Source organism: Macaca thibetana, chromosome 7, assembly GCF_024542745.1.
Source record: "Macaca thibetana thibetana isolate TM-01 chromosome 7, ASM2454274v1, whole genome shotgun sequence".
NCBI classification, from domain to species: domain Eukaryota; kingdom Metazoa; phylum Chordata; class Mammalia; order Primates; family Cercopithecidae; genus Macaca; species Macaca thibetana.
Window position 1 is genome coordinate 165,192,761 of NC_065584.1, and position 23,762 is coordinate 165,216,522.

Below are 23,762 nucleotides of genomic sequence, written 5' to 3' on the forward strand. Positions count from 1 at the left end.
AAATCCTGATGAATAAAGCCATTGGTATTAAGGGTGACAATTGGACCCATGGAGTGAGGGCTATTATGGTAGAAGTGGCCCCATGGAAGCGCTTGGAACCGCCTCTTTGTGCCCAAAATAGTAAACCAAAAGCAATACTGCATCTTCAGGGCAATTGAATTGTGCCCCCATCAAAGACTTGAGAGAGGCAGGACAGGTGGTTCTAATCATATCACTATTTAAGTCACCTGTCTGGCTTATGCAAAAACCAGGTGGATCCTAGAGAATGACTACAGATTTTCATAAACACAAATCAGGAATTGATGCCATTTCAGAAGTTGTTCTGGATGCGGTATCTTTATTAGAGAAGATCCACTTAGCCCCTGGCACCTGGTATGCACCTAGTATTGTGCCTGGTGACTAGAACAGTAATTCGCAAAGGGAGGTCCCTGGATTAGCAGCTTCAGTGTCACCTTGGAACATGTCTGATGTACAATTTATAGAACTCCACTGAAGACCACCTGAATTAAAAATTTTAGGGGCTCACCAGCTGTGTTAGAACAAGCTGTCCAGGTGATTCCAATGCATACCGAAGTTTGAGAACTGTGGTATTAGAAATAGTTTCCACTGCATCACAATCAATACAGACAATCAGAAGGAGTTCATCTTCACCTGTTAGAAGACTGTGGCACACCGTAAATGCATTACCTCAGGGATCTACCAATTCTCCTGGTCTCTGTCATATTATATGAGACCCTTATCATCTTGACAGCCCATAGAACTTTATGATTGTCTGCTACATTGATAACATTATGCTAATAGGATCTGGTGAATGAGGACTAGCGAGTGCCACACTGCCACATGCTTGCCAGAGAGGGGAAGAAAACACATGTGGAGGTTCAGTGGCCTCCCACATTGGTGAAATTTCTTGGGTTCTAGCAGTCTGAGGCCTGTTGGAATATCCCCACTAAGATGAGAAACATGTTGCTTCACCTTGTGTCTTCCACCTTTAATAAAGAAAGAAGCTCGGCAGTTGATGGATCTCTGGATTTTTGAGGCAATGTATAGAACATTTGTGTGTGTGTGTCTCATGGATTTACTGGTTACATCATAAGACCACTGGTTTTGAATGGGGCCCAGAATAATAAAGGACTCTAGAAAAGGTATATCCAGACTGTGATGAAAGCTACTCTGCCATTTGGTCCTTAAGATCAGCAGATCCGATAGTGCCAGAAGTGTCTTGCAAATGGGGGTGCTGTGTGGAATTCCTAACCATCTCCAATAGGAGAATCACAGCATTGACCCAACTGAACAGGATGGGAAGAGAGAGTCCAAGGCAGTCTTCGGGAGATATGTGTGAAAAGACATCTTTGAAGGGGCCCTGGGTGTCAAGATATTCAAGGGCCATTTAAATGCCTACTGGAGGGCATCCACTGCAGAAAAGACTCTCAACGATCAGGTGGATAAGATGACTCAACTTGGGGGTGTCAGCCTCTTCCTCTGTCTACTCTGGTGTTTGCTCAATGACATCATGAACAAAGTGACTGTAGTGGAAGGGACAGAGGCTATCAACACTATGGGCTTTCCCTTGCTAAAGTCCATTGGTTTCCATAACTTCTGGATATGTAGGCTTCCAATGAATGAGACCAATGCCAAGGCCCTGATATGGCACCATTCCCAGGGATGGGTGGTGGGAGATAGACCAAACACTTACTTGGTAGAAGGTTAATTAAACTGAGTCCCTTTCATCATGGAGGGCAGTAGGAATAGACATATATTCCAGATATGGATTTGCCATCCCTGTCCCTCCCCGCCATTTGTGGTGTTTCATTCTGTTCATTTTGTGCTGCTAAAACAGAATAACACAAACTGGGTAATTTATAATGAATAGAAATTTATTTGGCTCACGATTATGGAGGCTGCAAAATCCAAGATCAAGGAACCAGCATTTGGTGAGGATCTTGTTGCATCATAAACATGGTGGAATGAATCACATGGGCAAGAGAGAAAAGGGGACGAAACACCCCCTTTCAAAACAAGCCCACTCTCAAGATAACAGCATTAATCCATTCATTCCACCCTCATGGCCTAATCACCTCTCATTGGGCCCCACCTCTCAACACTGTTGCATTGGGAATCAAGTTTCCAACATATGAACTTTGGGGGACACATTCAAACCACAGCATATTCATCTCAGTATATCCCACAAACGTGGCCTTTAAACAAGAAACCTTAGGTTTTGTGGGTTTGGAAATCTCTAGTGACCAAGAGGAACTGCTTCCACCAGGGAGTATAGTTATGGATCTGTTAAATTGGAAGATGATCTTGTGCCATCTGGGGCTCCTTATGTTGAAACATTGGCAGAGAAAGAGATCACTGCACTGTCAGGATGGTTCACCCCAATATCCAAGGGAAAGTAGGGTTTCTGCTACACAATAGGGGCAAGGAGTACTAGCTTTGGAACCCTGGGATTCACTAGGGCACTTGGTACTCCCTGTATCCCTTGTCCTCATTCTGTAAGCCTGAGGTGGGGGCACGAAATTAGATTTCTAACAGGCTCCCCAGAGATGCCAATGCTGTCCATCCTTGGACCATAGTAGTTGTTGCCCTAGAGCACCTGTTATTCTTTCTGAGAATTTTACAGTGCCTCCAGGTGAGATCTTCAAGGCCTCTTCATGTTCTTTAGGAATCTGTGGATACTGTGGCAACTCAATGAAGACAGGGCACCAAGAATTTGAATCCTCTGTGGATGAAGATTTGGGTCATTCCACCAAATAAAATTTTCCAACAGCTAAGGGACTGCCAGAAGGTAGAGGGGCTATGGAATGGGTGGTGGGAGAACAAGACTACAGTTACCACTCTGGGCCCCATGATCAGTCACAGAAGGGGGCACTAGCAGTTGTGCTTTACAGGAAGTGTTCCACTTACCCAGGAGTGGCTACATTATGATTTAAGTTGCAGGTGGGAATGGGACTAAATTGCTATCAGCCCCAGACAATATGGTGACTGGTGAGATTTTATGTTTCCCCTGTGCTGGGGACAAAATATTTTTCTCCCATCTAAGCAAAGTTTGTGAATGGCTGCTAAGTGGTAATAGGATGAATTGTGCTGGGTTTTCTTCTTTTGCTCCAGTGTGCTGCCTATGTGGACCGTATCACTCAGGGTCCCCTGACCTTTAGTTTCTGTTGTTTTTGGCCAATGGAAGACCCAGACGGGAGATTGGAGGGCAGGAGGCAAGAGGTCAAGGTATTTATTCCCCTGGCTCTCTTCCTACTGAGCTGCAGTGGGTGCAGGAGTTTTGATCCTCTAGCTGTGACCAGGGCTTCCATCGGGTGACTCCTTCTCCATGGCTGTAGCTCTCCCTGGGTTCTAGATCCTCCTCCTTGTCTCTCTAGGCTGAGATGGTAATAGTTTGTGGCCTGCCTGTCCCTGGGTAGTTTGTTTTTCTCTCTCTGTCACCCAGGCTGGAGTGCAGTAGTGTGATCCTAGCTCACTGTAACCTCAAACTTCTGGACTCGAGTGATCCTCCCACCTCAGACTCCTGAGTAGCTGGCACTATAGGTGTGCAACACCACACCCAGCTAATTTTTTAAAAAACATTTTATTTTTTGTAGATAAACAGGTTCTTGCTTATGTTGGCCAGGCTGGTTTCAAACTCCTGGGCTCAAGCAGTCTGCCGGCCTTGGCCTCCCAAAGTGCTGGGATTACAGACATGAGCTTCCTTGCCCGGCCATCCCTGGGTGTTTTACTCTTCCCTGTTGCTTTCCATGCCCTTGCCCAAACTCTGTAAATATTCTTTCATTAAACTATCTTCAGTCAGCGCTTCGTGCGTGCCATCTCTTTCCTGCCAAGACACTGAAAGCTCCCAAGGAGAACCCTCCTAAAGGGAGAGAGTCTTTGCTGATGACCATCAAGCTCATAAGTAAGGGCTGGTGTGGCTGAGGCTGTGTGTCCCTCTGGATACGGGCAACCTGTCTTTGTGCTATGATTGGACAGAATAGCTGGGAACGTGGATGTGGACCCAGATAACTCTGTGTGAGCACCTCTCCACAGGCGGGGCCACAGGACATTGCGGGTGGTCATTGATCATGCATGGCAGAACCAGTCCTCAACAACAAGACCTAGTGGTATGAAACCACACTAGTGCACACACCAAGCTTTGCAGTTCTCTTCACTTGGTGTTTGAAAGCAGGACCGGCCCCTTTTGGATTGATTTAGCCTCTGAAGTTCTGGAAATTTAATGAGACAGGGAGACACTGGTTTTCAATTCAATAAGAACATGTAGACATTTGAGCAACTAATTAGAAAAAAACGAAATATCTATGATGGGAATGATATGCCAGGATGGTAAAGCTAGGGTCCTACTATATGTATCCAACTCTCTGAGCATCCTTAGGGGCTGCGTTTCTTCTAGTGATCATCACTCTGAACTCTTGGTTCTGCATATTTCTGCTACCCCACTTGTCTGTGGGACTGCTGGCCCCTTCCAGATCGTATTTCCCTACATGACCCACCACCGAGGTGTCTTCATTGTCCCAAAGACCACTGCTGCAGAGTGGATCGTTTATCAGACTTCAGAGAGGGCTTGGGGCGACATGAAGGGAGTGTAGCTGAGCACAGCACAAGCCACAACTTAAAACTGGCCTCTAGGCATCACTGCCTGGAAAACCCACCACCCATTCTCTGCTTTGGAGAGTTCTTCTCCAGTCTGTGTTCTCCTTAAGTCCTGGGTTATGGCCAACTTCACAGGCCTCCCATTCTCTTAATACTTTTCATTTCTTCTCTGCCAACTTCTAGCCTTGAAGACTTCTGTTCATTCCTTTTGCTGATCAGTTTATCTTTCTATCCACAACCCCAAAGTTCATCTCAGCTTGCCAGAAACGAGTTGAGATGCTCTGGTCACAAAGGACCATCTCCTCTGTGCTTCAGCAGCATAATGCAACTACTGAAGCCTGAGATTCCAGTTGCTTTTTTCTCCTTAATATGATCCAGTTCTTAGAGAGGTCTCCCTCCCCGCTGTGCTCCATGTGTCTCTTAGATGGAGGGAGTGTATAGTAAATATTTATTCTTCCCTGTCCTAAGCAAGCACCCTGCCTTCATCATACGTATTTTAACCTTTCTTTTTTGCTTGGAACATGTATAATAGGGAAAATGGAAGAAATCCAAGTATTTAATAATAGGAAGCTACATAATTATATATGTGTACTAGATGTCATGTTTTATGGCCATTAAAATGACAAGTGTGAAGAATGTAGTAGCAACACGAAAGTATACTTATGATGTAATATTAGGAGAAAGAGTATGATATAAAATTATATAGCAGATCATCTTTATGAAGAAAAATCTTGCATGAGGACAATGATTAGAAGGCAATATATGGACACAAATTAAAATTGCTGTTTTTTGGAGGCTTGGGTTGGGAGTGCTTTTTATATTTTCCACCCTTCCTGAAATGTTACTATTTCCCGTTGCCATCAAACAAGAGTCAAGAGATAAGGTGAAACCCATTAGCGAATCTGAGTGTGGAAAAGAATTAATTAGGACCAAGGGATTCTCAGGCAGTGCTTCCTCAACTTTAAGGTGCATAGAAACCATCTAGGGAATCTTGCTAATGTACATTCTGTACGTTGGTCTGGAGGGGGCTGTGAGTTTGGGTTTCTAACGAGCTCCTCAAGTATTGCAGAGGCTGTTTGTCCTTCAACCACAGGTTAAGTTGCACTGCCCTGGAGCACCCTCTTTTTCACCCGAGGGTTCTAAAGTGTGTCCAGGGGCGGTCTGGAAGACCTTTTCTTGTTCCTGGAGTCTGTTATTAGCTTACTGGGAGTTGGTTCTAGTTTACATTGTAAATGCATACTGATGAGATTTTTAACAGAAGTGCCTGGCATCTCAAGGTAGGCTTCAGAGTGAGGGCTGCTGCGGCTGAACCTGAGGCAATGCACACGAGTCTTGCTTTAGATCCTCCTCATTATACAGGGCCTTCCCTGCCTCTTGGTTCACTGCCATTGCCAGCTGTCCCTTTGTGCATCCCACAATAGTGGGGATAGGGGTGGGTAGGAGAGGGGTAGGAGAGGGATGACAACTGGATATCCCCTGAAATGCTGCCTGAACAGCTGTGGCCTTGTCCGCATTCAGGGGTCACCTAGTAGTGATAGTGCTTTGGAAACCCATTTTCCAGGTGGCCTGGGCTGTGGTGGGGACTAATGGCTGGGAGGCAGACAATGAGAAGTCTTGAACTTCTTCACAGCTGCAGGTCTCTTGGATGGGGATGGAAGGCCACACTTTGGAGGGACAGAATAAATGCACTCAGAGGAAGGGGAGCTCAGGTGCTCTTGTTTAACTTCATATCATGTTACGGGAAAACTGATGACACTGGCAATTACGTAAATTGGAAGACACCACACCCCTTGAGGTCAGGTGCTAGGGAAGGCTGCTGTGACTATTCCTCTGACCAAGTGGTTCTGGCTGGGAGATTTGGCCTGTAGGAAGTAGCCCTCGGAAGTTGAGGAAAGCTGAGGGTTCCAGGCTCTGTAGGGGCAGGGGGCACTCCTCCCAGCTCAGACCCCTGGCTTCTCCTGGGGTGGTGAACTCAAGAGCATTCATGTTTGCCCATGTTCTCTCATTTCATCCTCACAACAACCTTGTGAGGTAGATGTTATTCCCTCACTTTACAGATGAGGAAATTGGGGCTCAGAGAGGCTAAGTGAGTTATCTGGGGTGCTATAACAAGGAAGTAGAGGAATTGGGACCTGGGACCAGTTTTGTAGGCTCTGCTCTAATAATTTTGCTGCAAGGTCATGGATGTAGGTGATGGAGTGGGAGTGGGGTCGAGGGCAGAAGGAGGTGGGAGGAGGGAGGGCCCGAGAAGAGTCATCATCAATAACTTCTTCCTTGCCCCCCAACTCTGACTATAGCAAATTTATAGCACATTCACTCTCCTTTCTGTCCTTTTGTTCACGAGGTATATGCAAAAAATAAACATTTTAAAATGACAAGGCTTTTCCTATCTTACAATGAGGAAACTGAGGCACTGGGAGGTGAGGTGACTTGCTCAAGGTCACATTGTAACCTGACTGATAAATGTGGGACTAGAACACAGATCTCCCCATTCAATATTTATCTCATGGACTGTGCACCCTCAGAAAGGTTACTGGGTGAAATAATTTTTGTGTGAGGAAAAATTAGTGAAAAAAATTAAATGTACAACCAAAGGAGATGATTTTTTAACCATGACCTACCCAACTGATGGTTAGTGACTGAAGTGACCCTTCAGTCACTGAAACTGGCAGCTAAGAAGAGTGTTTGATGTCGTGGGGAATATTCATGCTACCATATGAAGTGATACAACACCATGCATGGAGTATGAATTTGACTAAAAAATACAAGTAAAAAGGCTGGAAGAAAATATATCAAAATGGTGGTTTCTGGGAGGTGGAATTATTAAGTGTTATTTCCCTCCCTTTCTTTCTATTTATCTGCATTTTCCCAAGTTTCTAAAATGTACATTTTATTTATAACAGGAAAAATATATCCCTCTATATTTTAGTTTAAAAAAATACTGCTTGGAAGCAGCCCATATCCTGTGGCCTTCATGAATTTTCAGGTGAGACTCCCTCAACCTGCTTTCCCCCCTCACTGCCACACCATTGCTGGTCCGTGGGGAGGGGGCTGGGGTTCAGGTGGGACCTCTTGGTTGGAAGCCTTCATGTGCTACTTTGTATTTTAAGGACAGAGAGTCTCCTCAAGGCAAGACCACTGTTGTGTGATGGCTGGGGGGTGTCTGTTGCTGGATCCAATTCCAAAAGGTGCCCAGGAGCCTGGGAAGGTGACTACCCCATCATCTCACAGTGACTCCCCACACTGGAACCCCAGCCTCCTGGGTCCTGGTCCAGGGCTCTTTTCCCCTGGCTGCTCCATGGTTGTGACACCCATGGCACCTGGGCATTCCACGCTGGTCAGTGCTCGAGGGAGGGCTGACAGGGCTAAGTTGCACTTTCTCCTTCCCTGGGTGACCAGATTCATTCCTTGCCTCTGTGGGATGGCAGGCTGGCAGGGGACACATGGGTGCATCCTGGGGCACAGCCACCCGCAGATTGCCAGGTCCAGTCTCCACCGCCGCTGTGCCTCAGTCGTCCAGGTGCTGCTCCTCCCAGGTGGATGTGGGGATGGCGCTGTAAGGGTCCATGATGACCTTGGCACAGCGGATGATCATCACGACAAGGAAGAGGCAGAGGAAGACGAAGCAGGCCAAGGTCAGCCCTTTGTCCACGTCGACATAGACGGGCTCGGGCGTGGGCTCCTCCATCTCGTGGCAGCGACTGCAGGCTGCTCCTCCTCTGCCTCGGGCTTGACTGGTACCATTTTCCACCCCTGCAGAGACAGCCACAGCAGTGGGGAAGGAGGGGTGTGGTCACATGCCTGGGGTGACTGCAGGGCACCAACCTCTGCTCCCTCTTCTCTGCTACCCCTGCACCGAGAGCTTGCTGCTCAGACCACCCGGCAGGAGGGTAGGAGGGGATGGGTACACATGGACCCACATGGTCCCAGCCCGAAACCTTGTAGGTGACCAGAGGCTCTAGCAGGGTGCAGCTAGTGCCTCCCCAGGCTGGGGCAGGGGAGGTGACAGATGAGTCCCAGCAGGTGTGGGACTAGGGTGGAGCTGAGGGCTGGGTGGGGATAGAGGCCCTGCAGCTGCCTCCACTCCATGAAACCCTTTAGAAAGGCAGTTAGGGTAATGCTTTCCATTTAGACAAACCACTATCTGAGGGTAATCTGAAAGCATTTCAAAAATTAAGTAATTATGATATAGATGCATATATTTTAGAGACAGGGTCTCACTCCGTCGCTCAGGCTGGAGTGCGGTGCAGTGGCACAATCATAGCGCACTGCAGCCTCCAACTCCTGCCGCAAGCAATCCTCTTGCCTTGGACTCCCAAAGCATTAGGATTACAGGTGTGAGCCACTGTGTCTGGTCTATTATGTTTTTTAAAGCATAAGAACCTAGATTTCAAATGAAACCTATTGTGGAAAACCACAGAGGAACAGACCGACGAGGGACTGCTGTCGTGGAAGAGAGTGAGAGGCCTGGAGGGTCTATATCCCCTTCCCTGCTGCAGGTCCTCACAGGGACTCTCTAGAGACTCCTGCTGAGGCCAGCACATGGCCTGAAAACTGTGTGATGGGAAGAACAGTTTTGGCAGTCACATGGAAGGGTCCCAGCTCTGCCACCGCCTTGCAGTGCAGGTCTGGACAGCTCTCAATTATTGTTAGGACTCCAGCAGTAGTCCCTACACTGACACATCACTCATTCATCTTGGGATGATTTGCCAACTTCTCTGGGTCCTAATTTTCTGCATGCTGAGGACAGGTGGCCATACCTGCTTCACAGGGGCGTGACAACCAAATGCACGGTCCCTGGCTCCAGTGGATGGTCAGTACATACTTTGGGTGAACTGGCAGCTCGAGGAGCTGGCTAGGAGGGGGCAGGCAGCTCCCCAAGTTCAGCTGCCACGGACAGCTTTAGGAGGAGGGCTGGCTGCTGCTCCCTCTCCCCGCACATAGCATTCGTCCCCATCCTTATCCCTGAACTTGTGGAGTGCTTGGGCTGTACGCTGTGCTTCATGTTCTGTTTGTTATTTAAAGCTCATGACACCCCTGGAAGCAAGTTACCCAGGCATCAATAGGCCTATTTGATAAATGTGGAAACTGAGGAACTGAGCAGGAAAATGACATATCCAAGGTCCCTCATCCCACACCCTAGGTCCCTACATGTCTCTGCCTCCTCTAGTGGGGCTCCATCTTCCCCACCCACTCTGGAGCTTTAGGAAGATAGCTGTCTGTGCAAGCTTAGAGTCCGCTGGCTGGGGAAGAGCTGTAACCACAGTCAACCATGACTTCCCCTCTCTTAGACCTTGTCTCAGCCCTCACCACTCTTACAGGACACTGACCTGCTGACTGGAGTGGTCACCACTTCATAAGGACCCTGGCTTTTCCAGGAGGCACAGGGAGTGGTCAGGCATCATGGGGGTCGCCCATGGAGAGCAGTGGCTGTTCACGGAGAGCAGGAGCTGTGCTGGCTGGTGGGGGCGCTGGAGTGTAACTGTAAGAGAAAGGGACAAAGAAGACTACTTATTTCCTGAGATGCCCAGCCCTAGATATAATGTGGACTCCCCTGGGTAGCTCCTTCCTGGCATGGGGGTGGGATCTGCCACACACTGTTGTTTGATGCTGATTTCTTCTCTCTTTTTAAAATATAACAACTTTCACGCCTGTAATCCCAGCACTTTGGGAGGCTGAGGTGGGAAGATTGCTTGAGCCCAGGAGTTTGAGACCAGCATGACAAAATCCTGTCTCTACAAAAAGTACAAAAAAATTTAGCCGGGCGTGGTGGTGCACGCCTGTAATCCCAGCTACTCAGGAGGCTGAGGCAAGAGAATCACTTGACCCTGGGAGGCGGAGGTTGCACCGCTGCACTCCAGCCTGGGCAACAGAACAAGACTGTCTCTCCAAAAAAAAAAAAAAAAAAAAAAAAAAAAAAAAAAAAAAAAAAAAATGTTTATACACACACACACATAAACTTTAAAAAGTGTGGCCACATACACATAACATAAAATCTACCGTCTTGACCATTTTCAAGTGTGCAGCGGCATTTTTGTGTACTGTTCAGTGGTATTAAGTACATTCACACTGTGGTGCAGCTGTTGCTGCCATCCATCTCCAGAACTCTTCATCTTGCAAAACAAACTGTGCACTCATTAGACCATAACTCCCCATTTCCCTTCCCCCAGCCCCGGGCAGCCACCATTCTACTTTATGTCTATATGAATTTGACTGCTCTACCTACTTCATGTAAGTGGAATTGTACGTATTTATCTTTTTGTGACTGGCTTATTTCATTGTGCATAATGTCCTCCAGATTCATTCATATTGTAGCATGTCAGAATTTCCTTTTTTTAAAGGTCTGAATAATATTCCATTGTATATATGTTTATACCACATTTTGTTTATCCATTTTTTCATCAATGGACACTCGGGATGTTTTCACCTTTTGACTGTGTAAATAGTGTTGTTATGAATGTGGGTGTACAAATCTCTCTTTCAGACTCTGCTTTCAATGCTTTGGGGTGTATAAGCAGAGGTGGCATTGCTGGATCATATGGTAATTATATTTTTAACTTTTTTGAGGATTAAATTGAACATTTTGCATAATTAATTGTTGTACACTATTCAAAACTCAAAAAGCACAAAAAGAAAACAGTAAAACCAGTGTTTTCACTACCCCTATCCCCAGCCATCTAGCTCATCTCCAGATAGGCAACTATTGTTATCAGGTCTTTATACATCCTTCTAATCTGGAGATATTTTATTCTCATAAAAGAAAATATGTATGTTTGTTTTTCAAATAAATGAAAGCCTGTTATATAAACTGTTCCACATCTTACTTTTAAAGTTTAACATATCGTGGAGATTATTTAACGTCAACACATAGAAGGTTGCCTCTTTCTTTTTAATGGCTGTATTGTATTTTGTTGTATGGATATCCCATAATAAATTCAACCATAGTCTTCTATCAGTTAGATAGGATTTCCAATCTTTCGTTTTTCACATATTGATGGAGCAAATGTCCTTGTAGCTATGCATTTTGCACATGTCTGAGTATGTCTGTAATTAAATTCCTTCAGGCGAAACTGCTGTGTCTAAGGATAAAGTCATTTTAATTCTGATCGATATTATTATTCTTGGAGGTTGTACCTATGTAAGCTTCCACTGGCAAAGGTTGTGAGGGACGGTTGTCCTACAGCTGAAACCAGCCCAATTGTCCCATAGAACTGATATTTCTGGGTTTTTTGAATAAACATAGAAACTGACCCTCCGAGTCTTAAAATTTGAAACTTACATTTCTCTCATCTGAGTTTTTTCCTTAGGAAACTGTCAGGCAAGGGACTGAAATGCACCAGATCCCGGCATCTAGACAATGAGACACCAGACCCCTCGTTCGTCTTCCTTACTCTTCCTTACCTTCCTAGTCCAACTTTTTTTTCCACATTCTTTCTTCAGTCTATAAACCCCCAATTTTAGTCAGTTGAGGAGATGGATTTGAGACTTATTTCCCATTCTCCCAGTTGACATCATGAGAATAAAAAGCCTTCTGCCCTGGAAATACTCGTCGTTTCAGTTACTGGCTTTCTGTACGGTGAGCAACAGGATCCAGACCAAACCCCTGGTGTTTCAGTAGCAGAATCTTGAAAACAGAGTTATCTTTTATTTTCGCCAATTTGAAAGAAAATTTGAAAGATGTTATAACATCTTATAACACACATTTTCAAACACACGGAGAAGTTGAATTATACAGTAAACAAATATATATCTACCACCTAGATTCTGTTTCGCCGCATTTTAAAAATTTTGTCCTATTTACCCACCTATCCATCCTTTTTACTTTTTGAACGCATTTCAAAGATGCAAGCATTAATACACTTCACTTCAAAGCACTCCAGCGTGTGTATCATTAACTAGAATTCAGTATTTGTTTATAGATTTCTTAAAATGTAAAATTTACATGTAGTGAAATGTACACATATTAAATGCATCATTTTTGAGATTTTACAGATGTATACATCCTATAGCTCAGAGTACTTTTTATCTATCTTAGAGAAATTAAGCATCTTTGCATGTGTTTAAGATCCAGTTGTCCTTCCTCTTTTTGTGAATTCTCTGTTAATATCCTTTACCTATTTTTCTGTTGGGTTTTTGGTATCTCTCCTTTTTGGCCTTGGAAGCAGAGTTGAAATAAACATACTCATTTTATTAATTTTTATTTTATTACCGTTTTTTCCTTTATCCCTGATTCCTACTCCTATTTCTTACTTTCTTTCACTACCTAATTTTAGTCACTAGTATTAGCTAATTGTTTACCTTTGTTCTTTTACATGTGCGTCAGTTTCTGTAATTTGAATTGTCAACTTTAAATGTATGCATTTTTATTCCCAGCTGCAAGGTATTAGGAAATTAGGGAGTTTATTCCAGTTTTCACCTCCTTTTCCCATTCTCTTTCCATTGACAGTTACTTCCATTATTTCTACACGGTTAGGGTATGTAACATTTATATGTTTTTGCCCTTAAGTCTACCTTAGTTTTCATTCTGTTTTACAGTAACATCTATTTAAGGCTTCCCACCAGTCGTTGTGTCTGTAATTGGTGGGTTCTTGGTTTCACTGACTTCAAGAATGAAGCCACGGACCCTAGTGGTGAGTCTTACAGTTCTTACAGATGGTGGGTCTGGAGTTTGTTCCTTCTCATGTTCAGACGTGTTTGGAGTTTGTTCCTTCTGGTAGGTTTGTGGTCTCGCTGGCTTCAGGAGTGAAGCTGCAGACCTTCGTATGTAAGGGCAGCGCTTCTGGAGTTATTGGGTCCTCCTGGTGGGATCAAGGTCTTACTGGCCTCAGAAGTGAAGCTGCAGACCTTTGCAGTGAGTGTTACACCTCATAAGGTGGCATAGACCCTAACAGTGAACAGCAACAAAAGCTACTGCAAAGAGCAAAAGAACAAAGACTCCATACCCTTGAAGAGACCCCCAGCCACTTGCTCCGGCAGCCTGCTTTTATTCCTTTATCTGGCCCCACTGACATCCTGCTGATTGGTCCATTTTACAGAGAGTTGATTGGACCATTTTGATAGAGTGCTGATTGGTGCCTTTATAATCCTTTAGCTAGACACAGAGTGCTAGACAGTAAAGTTCTCCAAGTCCCCACTAGGTTAGCTAGATACAGAGTAGTGATTGGTGTATTTACAAACCCTGAGCTAGACACAGAGTGCTGATTGGTGCATTTACAATCCTTTAGCTAGACACAGAGCGCTAGCCAGAAAAGTTTTCCAAGTCCCGACTAGGTTAGCTAGATACAGAGTAGTGATTGGTGTATTTACAAACCCTGAGCTAGACACAGGGTGCTGATTGGTGTATTTACAATCCCCTTAGCTAGACATAAAGGTTCTCCAAGTCCCCACTAGACTCAGGAGCTCAGCTGGCTTCACCTTGTGGATCCTGCACCAGGGCTGCAGGCGGAGCTGCTCGCCAGTCCTGCAGGTGCACCTGCACTTTTCAGCCCTTGGGTGGGCCATGGGACCGGGTGCTGTGGCGCAGGGGGCGGAGCTCATCGGGGAGGCTCAGGCCGCGCAGGAGCCCACAGTGCAGTGGGGCTAGGCTCGGGCATGGTGGGCTGCAGGTCCCCAGCCCTGCCCCATGGGGAGGCAGCTGAGGCCTGGCAAGAATTCCAGCACAAGGCTGCCGAGCCAGCACAGCTGGGGGACCCAGCGCACCCTCTGCAGCTTCTGGCCCGGGTGCTAAGCCCCTCACTGCCTGGGCCCCGGCCTGCCACTCCCTGTGTGGGGCTGCTGAGCCCACACCCACCCAGAACTCGCGCTGGCCAGCGAGGGCCACATGCAGTCCCAGTTCCCGCCTGCGTCTCTCCCTTCACACCTCCCCGCAAGCAGAGGGAGCCGGCTCCTGCCTCAGCCAGCCCTGAGAGGGGCTCCTACAGTGCCCTGGTGGGCTGGGCAGCCAGAGTGGACGGCGAGACCGAGGAGGTGCCGAGAGCGAGGGCTGGTAGCATGTTGTCACCTTTCACTTTGGCTGAAGTTTTTCTATCATCTCTTGTTTGGCTGTAGATTGTTGTCTAGCATGTCCTTCAGGAAGAGGTCATGTGAATTATATTCCCCAAGCTCCTGTCTCCTTTGAAGGGAATGTACATTTTTCTCAGCCTGCTTTAAATATTTTCTCCTTGTCTTTGGTTTTCAGCAGTTTTGCTGTGAATGTGCCTATGTGTGGTTTTCTCTGTATTTTCTTAGTGTTTGTACTACTTCTTGAATGTTACTTGATGTCAGCTTCTGAAAATTTTGGGCTCTTTCCCCTTTAAATATTCATTTGTTCCATTTTTTCTCTCTTCCCTTTCTGGTGCTCCAGGTACACTTAGACCTTTTCACTGTGTCACAATTTTGTTATGCTTTCTTCCTGTGTTTTTTTTTTTTTTTTTTTAATGCTGTAGTCTGAATATTTTCTATGGACTAACTTCAAGTTCATTAATCTTGTCTTTATGTCCCATCAGCTGTTAAATCTACCTATTCAAATTTCCCTTCAGCCATAGTTTTCAGTTTTAGAATTACCATTTGATGCTTTAAAACAATTTCCAGCTCTCCAGTGCCATTTTCTACCTTGTCACTGATGTAATTTTTCTGAAGTCCTTATTTGATAACTCCAGTATCCAGGTCATCTGTGGGTTTGCTTCTATTGTTTATTTTTTCTTTTGGTTCAGTTTCTTGATATACCTGACAAACGTTTCAGTGAGTTACTGAGCACTGATGTAAAACATTGTAGCAGCTCAGGGTGATGTTATTTTTCTGCAGAGAGGATTCACCATTTTCTCTGGTAAGCAACTATTGTGCAAGCAGATCACCTCCATTCAATAAGGGGCTAAGCCCACTCAAGGTGGGGTTCACTTACTGCAAACAAGGCTGTGTCTATCTTTAGTTTGACAATATTACTAGGGTGTTGCACTCTAGAGTACCAAGTTGAGATCCTGGGATATTTACTTGGGCTGTTCCTTTCTTGGCATATCTTAGATTCTAGTTTTTCTCCTTAGTGCCTTGAAATAGCTGAAAACTGCCTAGGGGAAATTATTCAGGATTATCTGGGAACTGGTTTTTGATTCCGTGCTGTGGAATGCAAATGTGTGAAACTTAAGAACATTGGCCATTCACTAATAGCCACTCATATGAGGCCAGGCCTGAGGATGAAGAAATAGGTGTCTGGTTACAGGTCTGCTGTTCCTTTGAAATATGTTCACTGCAGTATTGTAACAGTGAAAAACTGGGAACAAAATGAACTTCTGTCAGTAATGGAATGGTTAAAACAGCCATCTGCGTCATGGAGTACTCTTAGTTCATTGGAAACACACGTGTGCACACACACATATGCACATACACACAATAGAGGGCTAGAAATTCTGTTAAGTGAAAAAGTAAGTTGACAAACAATATCACAAATATGATATTTATGTAAAATAAGCAACTAAATTTTTAATGTAAAATCTGCACGTGCTGGGTGGGGGGTGGGAGGTCAGTGCTGTCTGCTGACTGCTAGGTCAAGACCTGCTCCTGCTTTAATTGCTTTTTTTTTTGTTTGAGAAATTTAAGACCTAGAAAAGTACAACAATGCTATAACAAGTACTTACATTTCCATGATGCAGAATTTGCGATTGTTATGTTATCGTTTTTGCATTGTCTTTTTTTTTAAAAAAATAAATCCTTACATTGTAACTCCTAACCTATAGAACTACTCCTCACACCTTCTTCAGCAGTATCACCATCATGAGTGTGGTGTGCACTTTCCACTTTGGGCATTCACAAAACCTCTAGAATTCCTTGGACCATACTTTGAAAATACGGCTCTAACCCACCTCCCTCTGTTTCATAGATGAAGAGACTGAAGTGTAGGGAGAGGAAGACTTTTGCTCAGAGTCAATAGCACAGCAGAATTTGGAGAAACCCGTGTTTCTCACCCCATGCCTGCGCCTTGGGCCCTGGGGCATGGATTCCACATAGTCATTTAGTGGGTGTTAAAGAAAGATGAATGTGCAAGGGATTCCTGCTCCAATGTTTCATAGTAGGACTCAGCCTAGCCTCTCAAACCCTGATTTTGAAATCTCAGGCTCTGCCAAGTTAATATCAGATAACTAGATACAGATTGCAGGGGTCAGATCTCACAGGGATCACCTTGTGACCCTCCACTGTCTTGTCTGGAACCGGGATTGGGTCCTACAACTTGGCGACATATCCCAGGGGAGGATTATTACTGTCCTGGATCCTTCTGGTTGGGGTGAATGCCAAGAATGTGGACTCAAAAACCAGATTTGCTTTTCTGCCTTGCAGATGGAATGTGCTCATTCACCTTAATTACCAGGCAAGCATAAGTCCTATCCAGCTCTGCTTCGAAGCAAGGACACACATCCAGGAGAGAAGGCAACACTGAACTCAGCTGCAGTTCCCTGGGAGCTGAGCTGCTGGCCTTCCTGGTGGCCAACTCAGTGGGCCGCAGCATAACTGCATCGTCCTTCAACACTGAGCCTGTATGAGCCAAGTGCTCCATCTGCCATGTTCTTGCGGCAGCTGGAGGTGGATTTGCTTCAGAGTCAGGGACTCTGACTTGGGCGAATGAGTGACCCTCAAGGAAAGTGGCCGCTGGGCTGACCCAGTGTACTTGTTAAGCGTGAAGGTGTAAGGTTGGGTTGTAGCAGATCCAAGTGGAAAAGAGTCCTGCCAAATGCTGTGAGAAAGTCATAGGACACAATGAAGAATCCAAACATAGACCTGGAAACAAGCATCCGAATCGGGATTTTAGGAAAAAACCAGCAGCAAAGCAATCACAATTCAAAGGGTGCACAAATATAGGATTTATGTACAAATTTGTGTACTACCCCACGGCTGGGAGTGAGGTGCTCAGGGAAGGTGCATATATTTGACTAATCTCATCCCATCCTCTCTTTTACAACTAAGCATTGGGTAAGCCTAATTTAGACTCACATGTATCTTTGGTAATTTATTAAAATGCCAATCTGGGCAATTTTTCATTTCAAAAATATGACACCTTATTTGTACTTTTAAAGCGTACATGTGGCCGGGCGCGGTGGCTCAAGCCTGTAATCCCAGCACTTTGGGAGGCCGAGATGGGCGGATCACGAGGTCAGGAGTTCGAGACCATCCTGGCTAACATGGTGAAACCCCGTCTCTACTAAAAAATACAAAAAACTAGCCGGGCGAGGTGGCGGGCGCCTGTAGTCCCGGCTACTCGGGAGGCTGAGGCAGGAGAATGGCGTAAAAACCCGGGAGGCAGAGCTTGCAGTGAGCTGAGATCCGGCCACTGCACTCCAGCCTGGGCGACACAGCGAGACTCCGTCAAAAAAAAAAAAAAAAAAAAAAAAAAAAAAAGCGTACATGTAACTATTAATCTAAATCAAACTTAAACTCAATTTTAAAAAGTTATAGAAGATTAGAAACGTGCTCAATGCAGATAAGAAAATAATGTCCTCAGCATTTTGGCTACATTTGAGGAATTTTGCCCCGATCATCTGGTGATAGGAACATAGGCCTGGCCGGGCAGACCTTTTCTTCCACTGGCCTCTGACTCTCTCCAGATCCACCTGTTTGCCGCCTCCTCAATGTTTTTTCTTTATTCTCTGGGGGCAAGGTGGGCATGAGGCATAGCCAGGCTTGTTCTAGCCAGTCCACTGAAGTTTAGTATTAAGCATGGATACTAAATTAAATATTAATACTAGTAAGTATTGGTTCCCATTAACTGTTTTCCCCACAATGTAAGACTCTTTCCACCTTCAATCTGCTTTATTCAAACCACAGTAAGTCACAAGCTGTTTCTCCCTTTTGTGGCTTTCTCTTCCCTCTCGCAGCCAGAGAACTTGGCATGGGTAGGAAGAGAGAGACTTGTCTTTTCTGTCCCACGTCTTGACTCTGCTTCTGCTGTGTCACCTTGTTCCCCTGGACATGTATTTAATGAAATGATGAGACAGTAGATGCTGTATAATGTGCGGAGCTTTGTTATCTGTTTGGAGGATCTATGAAAGGCATCAGCTCAAGGCCATCCCTTGCCTGAACACTTCAGAATCAGCAGCTTTACTTTCTATGCTTCTGTATTTCCTTATTTCTGTACATGTGTTTCTTAGTCTGCTCAGGCTGCCATAGCAAAATGCCACAGACTGGGGGATTAAACAGCAGAAATTCATTTCCTCGCAGATCTGGAGGCTGGAATTTCCAGGTCAGGGTCCAGTGGGGTTGGCTGCTCCCAAGGGCTCTCTTCCTGGCCTGCAGATGGCTCTCTTCTCATTGTGTGCCCACAAGACCTTTCCTAGGTATGTGAGTCTTCTTGTAAAGCCACCAATTTGATTCTATTGGGTCCCCACCCTTTCACTCATGTAACCTTAATTACCTCCCGAAAGCCCTGTCTTCAGATACAGTCACATTGAGGGTTAGAGGTTCATGAGTTTGGAGGAGGAGGGAACAAGATTCGGTCCATAGCAATGAGATCCTTGAGGGCAGAGTCTGAGTCTGCTGAGGGGCACTGCCTTCCTGGAGCCAGGCCAAGACCACACCTGTTAGAACGGCTCACAGTAAATGCCAGAAGGTGAGAGCCAGTGCCTGGCTGGTGCTCATCAGCCCCTGAAAATAGGAAGATGAAGGGACTGAGACAGCACGCCACTTCTCATTGTGGGGATAAACAGTACACTGCAGCGACATTATGAATTCATTCGGGGTAAGAAGAATCCGAGCTGACCACGTGCAGTCATCAGCTGGTTCTATAAATGGAAGTGTAGCCATTATGAAAGGTGACCTGTCAGGATCACTTCCCCAAACTGACAAATGGGTTAAGTGGATGGCATTTGCTCAGGACAGAGGAGATGTTCAGTGTCATAACCTCCCACCAATCACATCGTTCTGTGGGACTGCACTTGGTGGCCTCCCTCCTCTACCAGAACAATTCACAGGCCTGTCAGGGGGAGGTGATGAGTGTATGTTAACAGATAATTAAAACCACGACAATCAGCAGGGCGGTGGAGAGGATGGGATTAATGGAATACTGTGTTTAAGACTTGTTATCTTCTGATATTTAAACACCCCCATCCTCTAAGAAACCTCCCAGAGCAAGGAGGCAGTATGAGCCAGCACCATTTTAGATAAAAGTAAGAAAAGAGGGTATTTCTGCCAAGAGAATGCACTGTCATTACTTCATAATTCTATGAACCACCATACCACTTCTGCTGTATCATGTTATGATAATGCTGATGCTGTTGGTCTCACTCAGATCTCCTTGGATTCCCTTTACCATTTGGTATGCACAGCACCCAGGCTCTGAATGTTTTTTATTCTTTTTCTTATAGCAGGTCACACTAACAACTCTGTAGAAGACTATCTTTAGACTACTAGAGCTGCTTCACCCATGTGTGTAGAGAGCTGGAAGTGCCTGGGAGTTAGGAGTTATGTCACCCTGGGGTGGCCCATAGCTAATGGCTAACTCGTGCAGGAATATGAAAGTCTAGCTCACTAGTCTTGAGGGAGGAAAAACTCTGTTGTGTAATTTACACTATAGAGCACCACAGGATCAGGCTGAGACTTGTCCTTCATCTGAAATTGCACCCTTGCTGGGCTTCTTTCCCTTCTAGTCCTCCTTCCTCCAGTCCCTTGTCAGTTTCTCCTAGGAGCCCTTCCCAGATAAATCCTTGCACATGAATCATTGCCTCAGAGTCTGCTTTGGGGTAACCTGATCCTAGGTAGATGAATATGAATTTTCTGTATCTATCCCATACTTTTAAATTCAAGATATCCAACTTCCACTGGAAGCCAGAACAGGAAACATAGTATGTTTTGGATATTCAATGTTAAATCAGACCTAGTCCTTACCCTCAAGGATTCTCTGCATATCTGGGTTGCAAAAGATGCTAAAATTAGGATATTCACTGTTAGGAAAGTATGCTCTGGAGAGAAAGCCAAAGGTGGGACTCGACAATCTTTTGCTAATGGTACAAAAATTAGATGTGTCACTCGCAGATCCCCTCAGCCATCTCAGCAGAAGTTAGAAATAGAGATAATATTATCCAGAAAAAAAATATTGGAAGACTCTCTGGTCTGAAGGAGTAAATCACCATGACAAACATGGGAGATCTGCAAAAATTTTTCAAATGTCGTATCAGCAGAAACACTGCCAGCTTGGATTAAAAGGGACAGAGACAAGATGAAATAAAAGAAAGCTGTTGGACTCCCCAAATTCTGCAGGTAGAAAACATGCTGATGAAACTAATCAGCTAAAAATATGTGCTACCCTTTAAGAAAAAAGGGAGGATGACTCTGAGGGAAGAGCTGTGGTCAAGAGGGCAGAGCTGTGGGCAAGAAGGGTGGAGCCTTGAAAAATAGAGGATTATTCAGGCTTTGGAAACCCACAGAGTTTTTCTGGTTGGATTTTGAGATTTCTTGGGACTATGACTCCTTTCCTCCTCCTGCTTTTTTTTTCTCTTTTGAAATGAGAATGCATATAACTGTTATCCTATGCTTGTCCCATGATTGTGTCTTCAGAGCAGATAACTTGTTTTCCAGGTCCACAGATGGAGAGGAATTTTGTCCCAGGGTGGATCATACCCAGAGTCTCATGCACATCTAATTTAGATGATCTAGATTATGAGATTTTGGACTTTAATGGGTTGAGGTTTTGGGGGAATGTTGGAATGAGGTGAATATATGTAGCATAGGCATGAATCTTTGGGGGCCAAAGAGTGGACTATGGTAGGTTGAATAATGGCCTCCCAAGATGTCCACCGTATAATCCTTGGAACTTGTGAATGTTACCTTATATGGCAAAAAGAACCGTGCAGATGTGATTAAGTTAAGGGTGTTGGGATTGGGGGGATTATCCTGAGTTATCTGAGTGGGCCCTAGATGTAATCACAAGTGTCCTTACAAGAGAGAGGCAGTGGGAGATTCGACTATAGGAGAGGAGAAGGCAATGTGACTCACAGAAGCAGAGACTGTAGTGATGTGGCCAGGGGCCAAGGAATGCTGGCAGTGACTAGGAGTAGAAGGAGCAAGGATAAGAAAAATCCCACAAAGACATAAAGAGACAGAAAAAACAGGTTATCCACATAGCGGAAGAAAATTACGTTAACAGGCTAGCATAGGATTCTCCTCTACAACACTGAACACCTGAGGATGAGGAGCAACATCTTTAGGATTTTGAAGGGGAAGATTATAAACAATACATTCTATATTAACTGGTACTATTCAGCCATGACAGCAACAGAAAGACATATTCAGACATTAGAGAATTGTATATATGTCTCATATATGCAAGAACCTTTCTAGCAAGAAAAAATTGCATGAAGAGGTAACTCTACCACTAAGAGATGAATCAAAGTGAATAAATGAAGGGAGGAAAAGGCATATAGAGAATAATGAAACCAATAAGGCAATAACCTACTGTATTTATATAGGTATAAAACAACAAAAACATTAAAAACAATTTTTGAAAAAAGTTACCTATCATAAGAGCTTTATAATAATAATTTGTACCTATGAGCCCATATTATTTCAATAAAAATTAGTGGGAAAAGGTAGAAGTAAATGAAAGTACAATATATTGTTCACATTATTGGGTAATGTCAATAAATATTATTTTAATATTGATAGAAAAGTATAAGTTCAGATATGTGTTTGAACATTTAAAGATAACACTAGTAGGATGATATATCAATACAAAATTTGAATAGTATAATTAATTAGCTGAATAAATGTTTTTATTACTGGGAGGGAATAGACATTGTTTTCAGATGTTCATGAAATATTTACAGAAATTGATTTCCAAAGGAAACATGCATAAATTTTAAAAAGTAAAAATTCTGCAGACTGCATTTCTGACCACAAAGGAGTAAACAAAACAACAAACCAACAAGCTTCTTGATTTAAATAACATTAAAAAATTATTGAGTCAATGAGAAAATTAAGCTGCAATTACAGAAGATTTAGAAAATCACTGTAATGAGAATACTTCCTGTTAAAGCTTATGGGGTGAGGTGAGTGACAGCTGTTTACTATACTCGGGGGCAAAATCATAACTCTCATCATGGAACAAAGGGAATTAAATGTAGTGAAACAAGGAATCAACTTAGGAAGTTGCATAAACAGCATCAAGAAAATCCAGAAGATGAGATTAGTATAGTTAAAAGTGGAAATTAATAATTCACAAAACACAAAATCAACACAGTTAAAAATAAACCCTAGAGCAAGTTCTTTAAAATAGTTTGAACCTGGGCAAACTTCTGGCAAGTTTAATCCGATTAAAAAGAGAAGAGGCAAATACACACCATTAGGAATGAGAAACAGGATATAACCACAGATATTATACAAAGGAGATCAAAAATATAATGAGGCAGTACTATGAAAACTCTGCCATTACATTGGAAAACTTCAATGATATGGATGTTTTCCAGAAAAATGTAAATAGCCAAAATTGGCTCAAAATGAAATAGAAAACCCAAATTAAACAATCTCCATGGGTGTTTGTCAAGACTGTTTAGTTGGCCCAAGTTGGGTTCCAGTCCAGCAGCCAGACCAAGGCCAAGTCCATGAAGCCACCCAGTGCTCTCCAGCACGTAATGACCTACGCCTGAAACTCCTCCATATTGGGGGTACCATTTCTTGTTCTGAGAGCTGGGGGAATTGTATTGGCCACCATTGGAGTTCCTCCTTGCCCCTTTGGGGTACAAACACATTTCCTGTTAATACTTTCATTGAACAGCTCAAGCTCCAATATTGATTATTTTGCATATGTTTATGATGAAAGAAGTCCCCAAGGTGCTTATTTATGACCAAAGAGCAAGTTTACTCATGCCTTCCAGATGGCGTGTCTCCTCTCCTTGAGGACAAAGGATGGCACATCACTAAGAGAAGGTGATTAGGAAGTCTATTCCAGTCCCTGCCACAGTGGCTCTACATGGGTGGTCCTTCAAGGTGTGGGCTGGTCTTTCTCAGCTCTTTGTCAAGGGTTCCAATGTCGCAGCTTTTTAGATTTGTTTTCTCATATAGGGCACATTCCTGGGGCATTATCTGATCTCCAGGATGGCTGGAATGGAACCTGTCCTAGGATCCACAGCATTTGGGATTCAGAACCATTCCTGTCTTAAGACAGCCCAACTCAGCAGTGGCCCACCCCAAGCCTAATGCTTTTTATCCCCAAGATG

General features: G+C 44.4%; 2 protein-coding genes across 2 annotated transcripts in view; both read right to left on the reverse strand.

Moving 5' to 3' along the window:
* The window catches only part of MTHFS (methenyltetrahydrofolate synthetase), a 599,465-nt gene that overhangs the window by 354,522 nt on the left and 221,181 nt on the right, over positions 1-23,762 (reverse strand). The window lies entirely within an intron of this gene.
* CTXND1 (cortexin domain containing 1) overlaps positions 1,854-23,762 on the reverse strand; it is a 58,105-nt gene continuing 36,196 nt past the window's right edge. Inside the window, exons 2-3 of the mRNA XM_050800036.1 lie at positions 9,924-10,075; positions 1,854-8,346 (exon numbers count right to left, since the gene is read on the reverse strand). Coding sequence (XP_050655993.1) covers positions 8,102-8,281 — 180 coding nt within the window. The 5' untranslated portion in view covers positions 8,282-8,346; positions 9,924-10,075 and the 3' untranslated portion in view covers positions 1,854-8,101. The remainder of the gene's footprint in view (positions 8,347-9,923; positions 10,076-23,762) is intronic.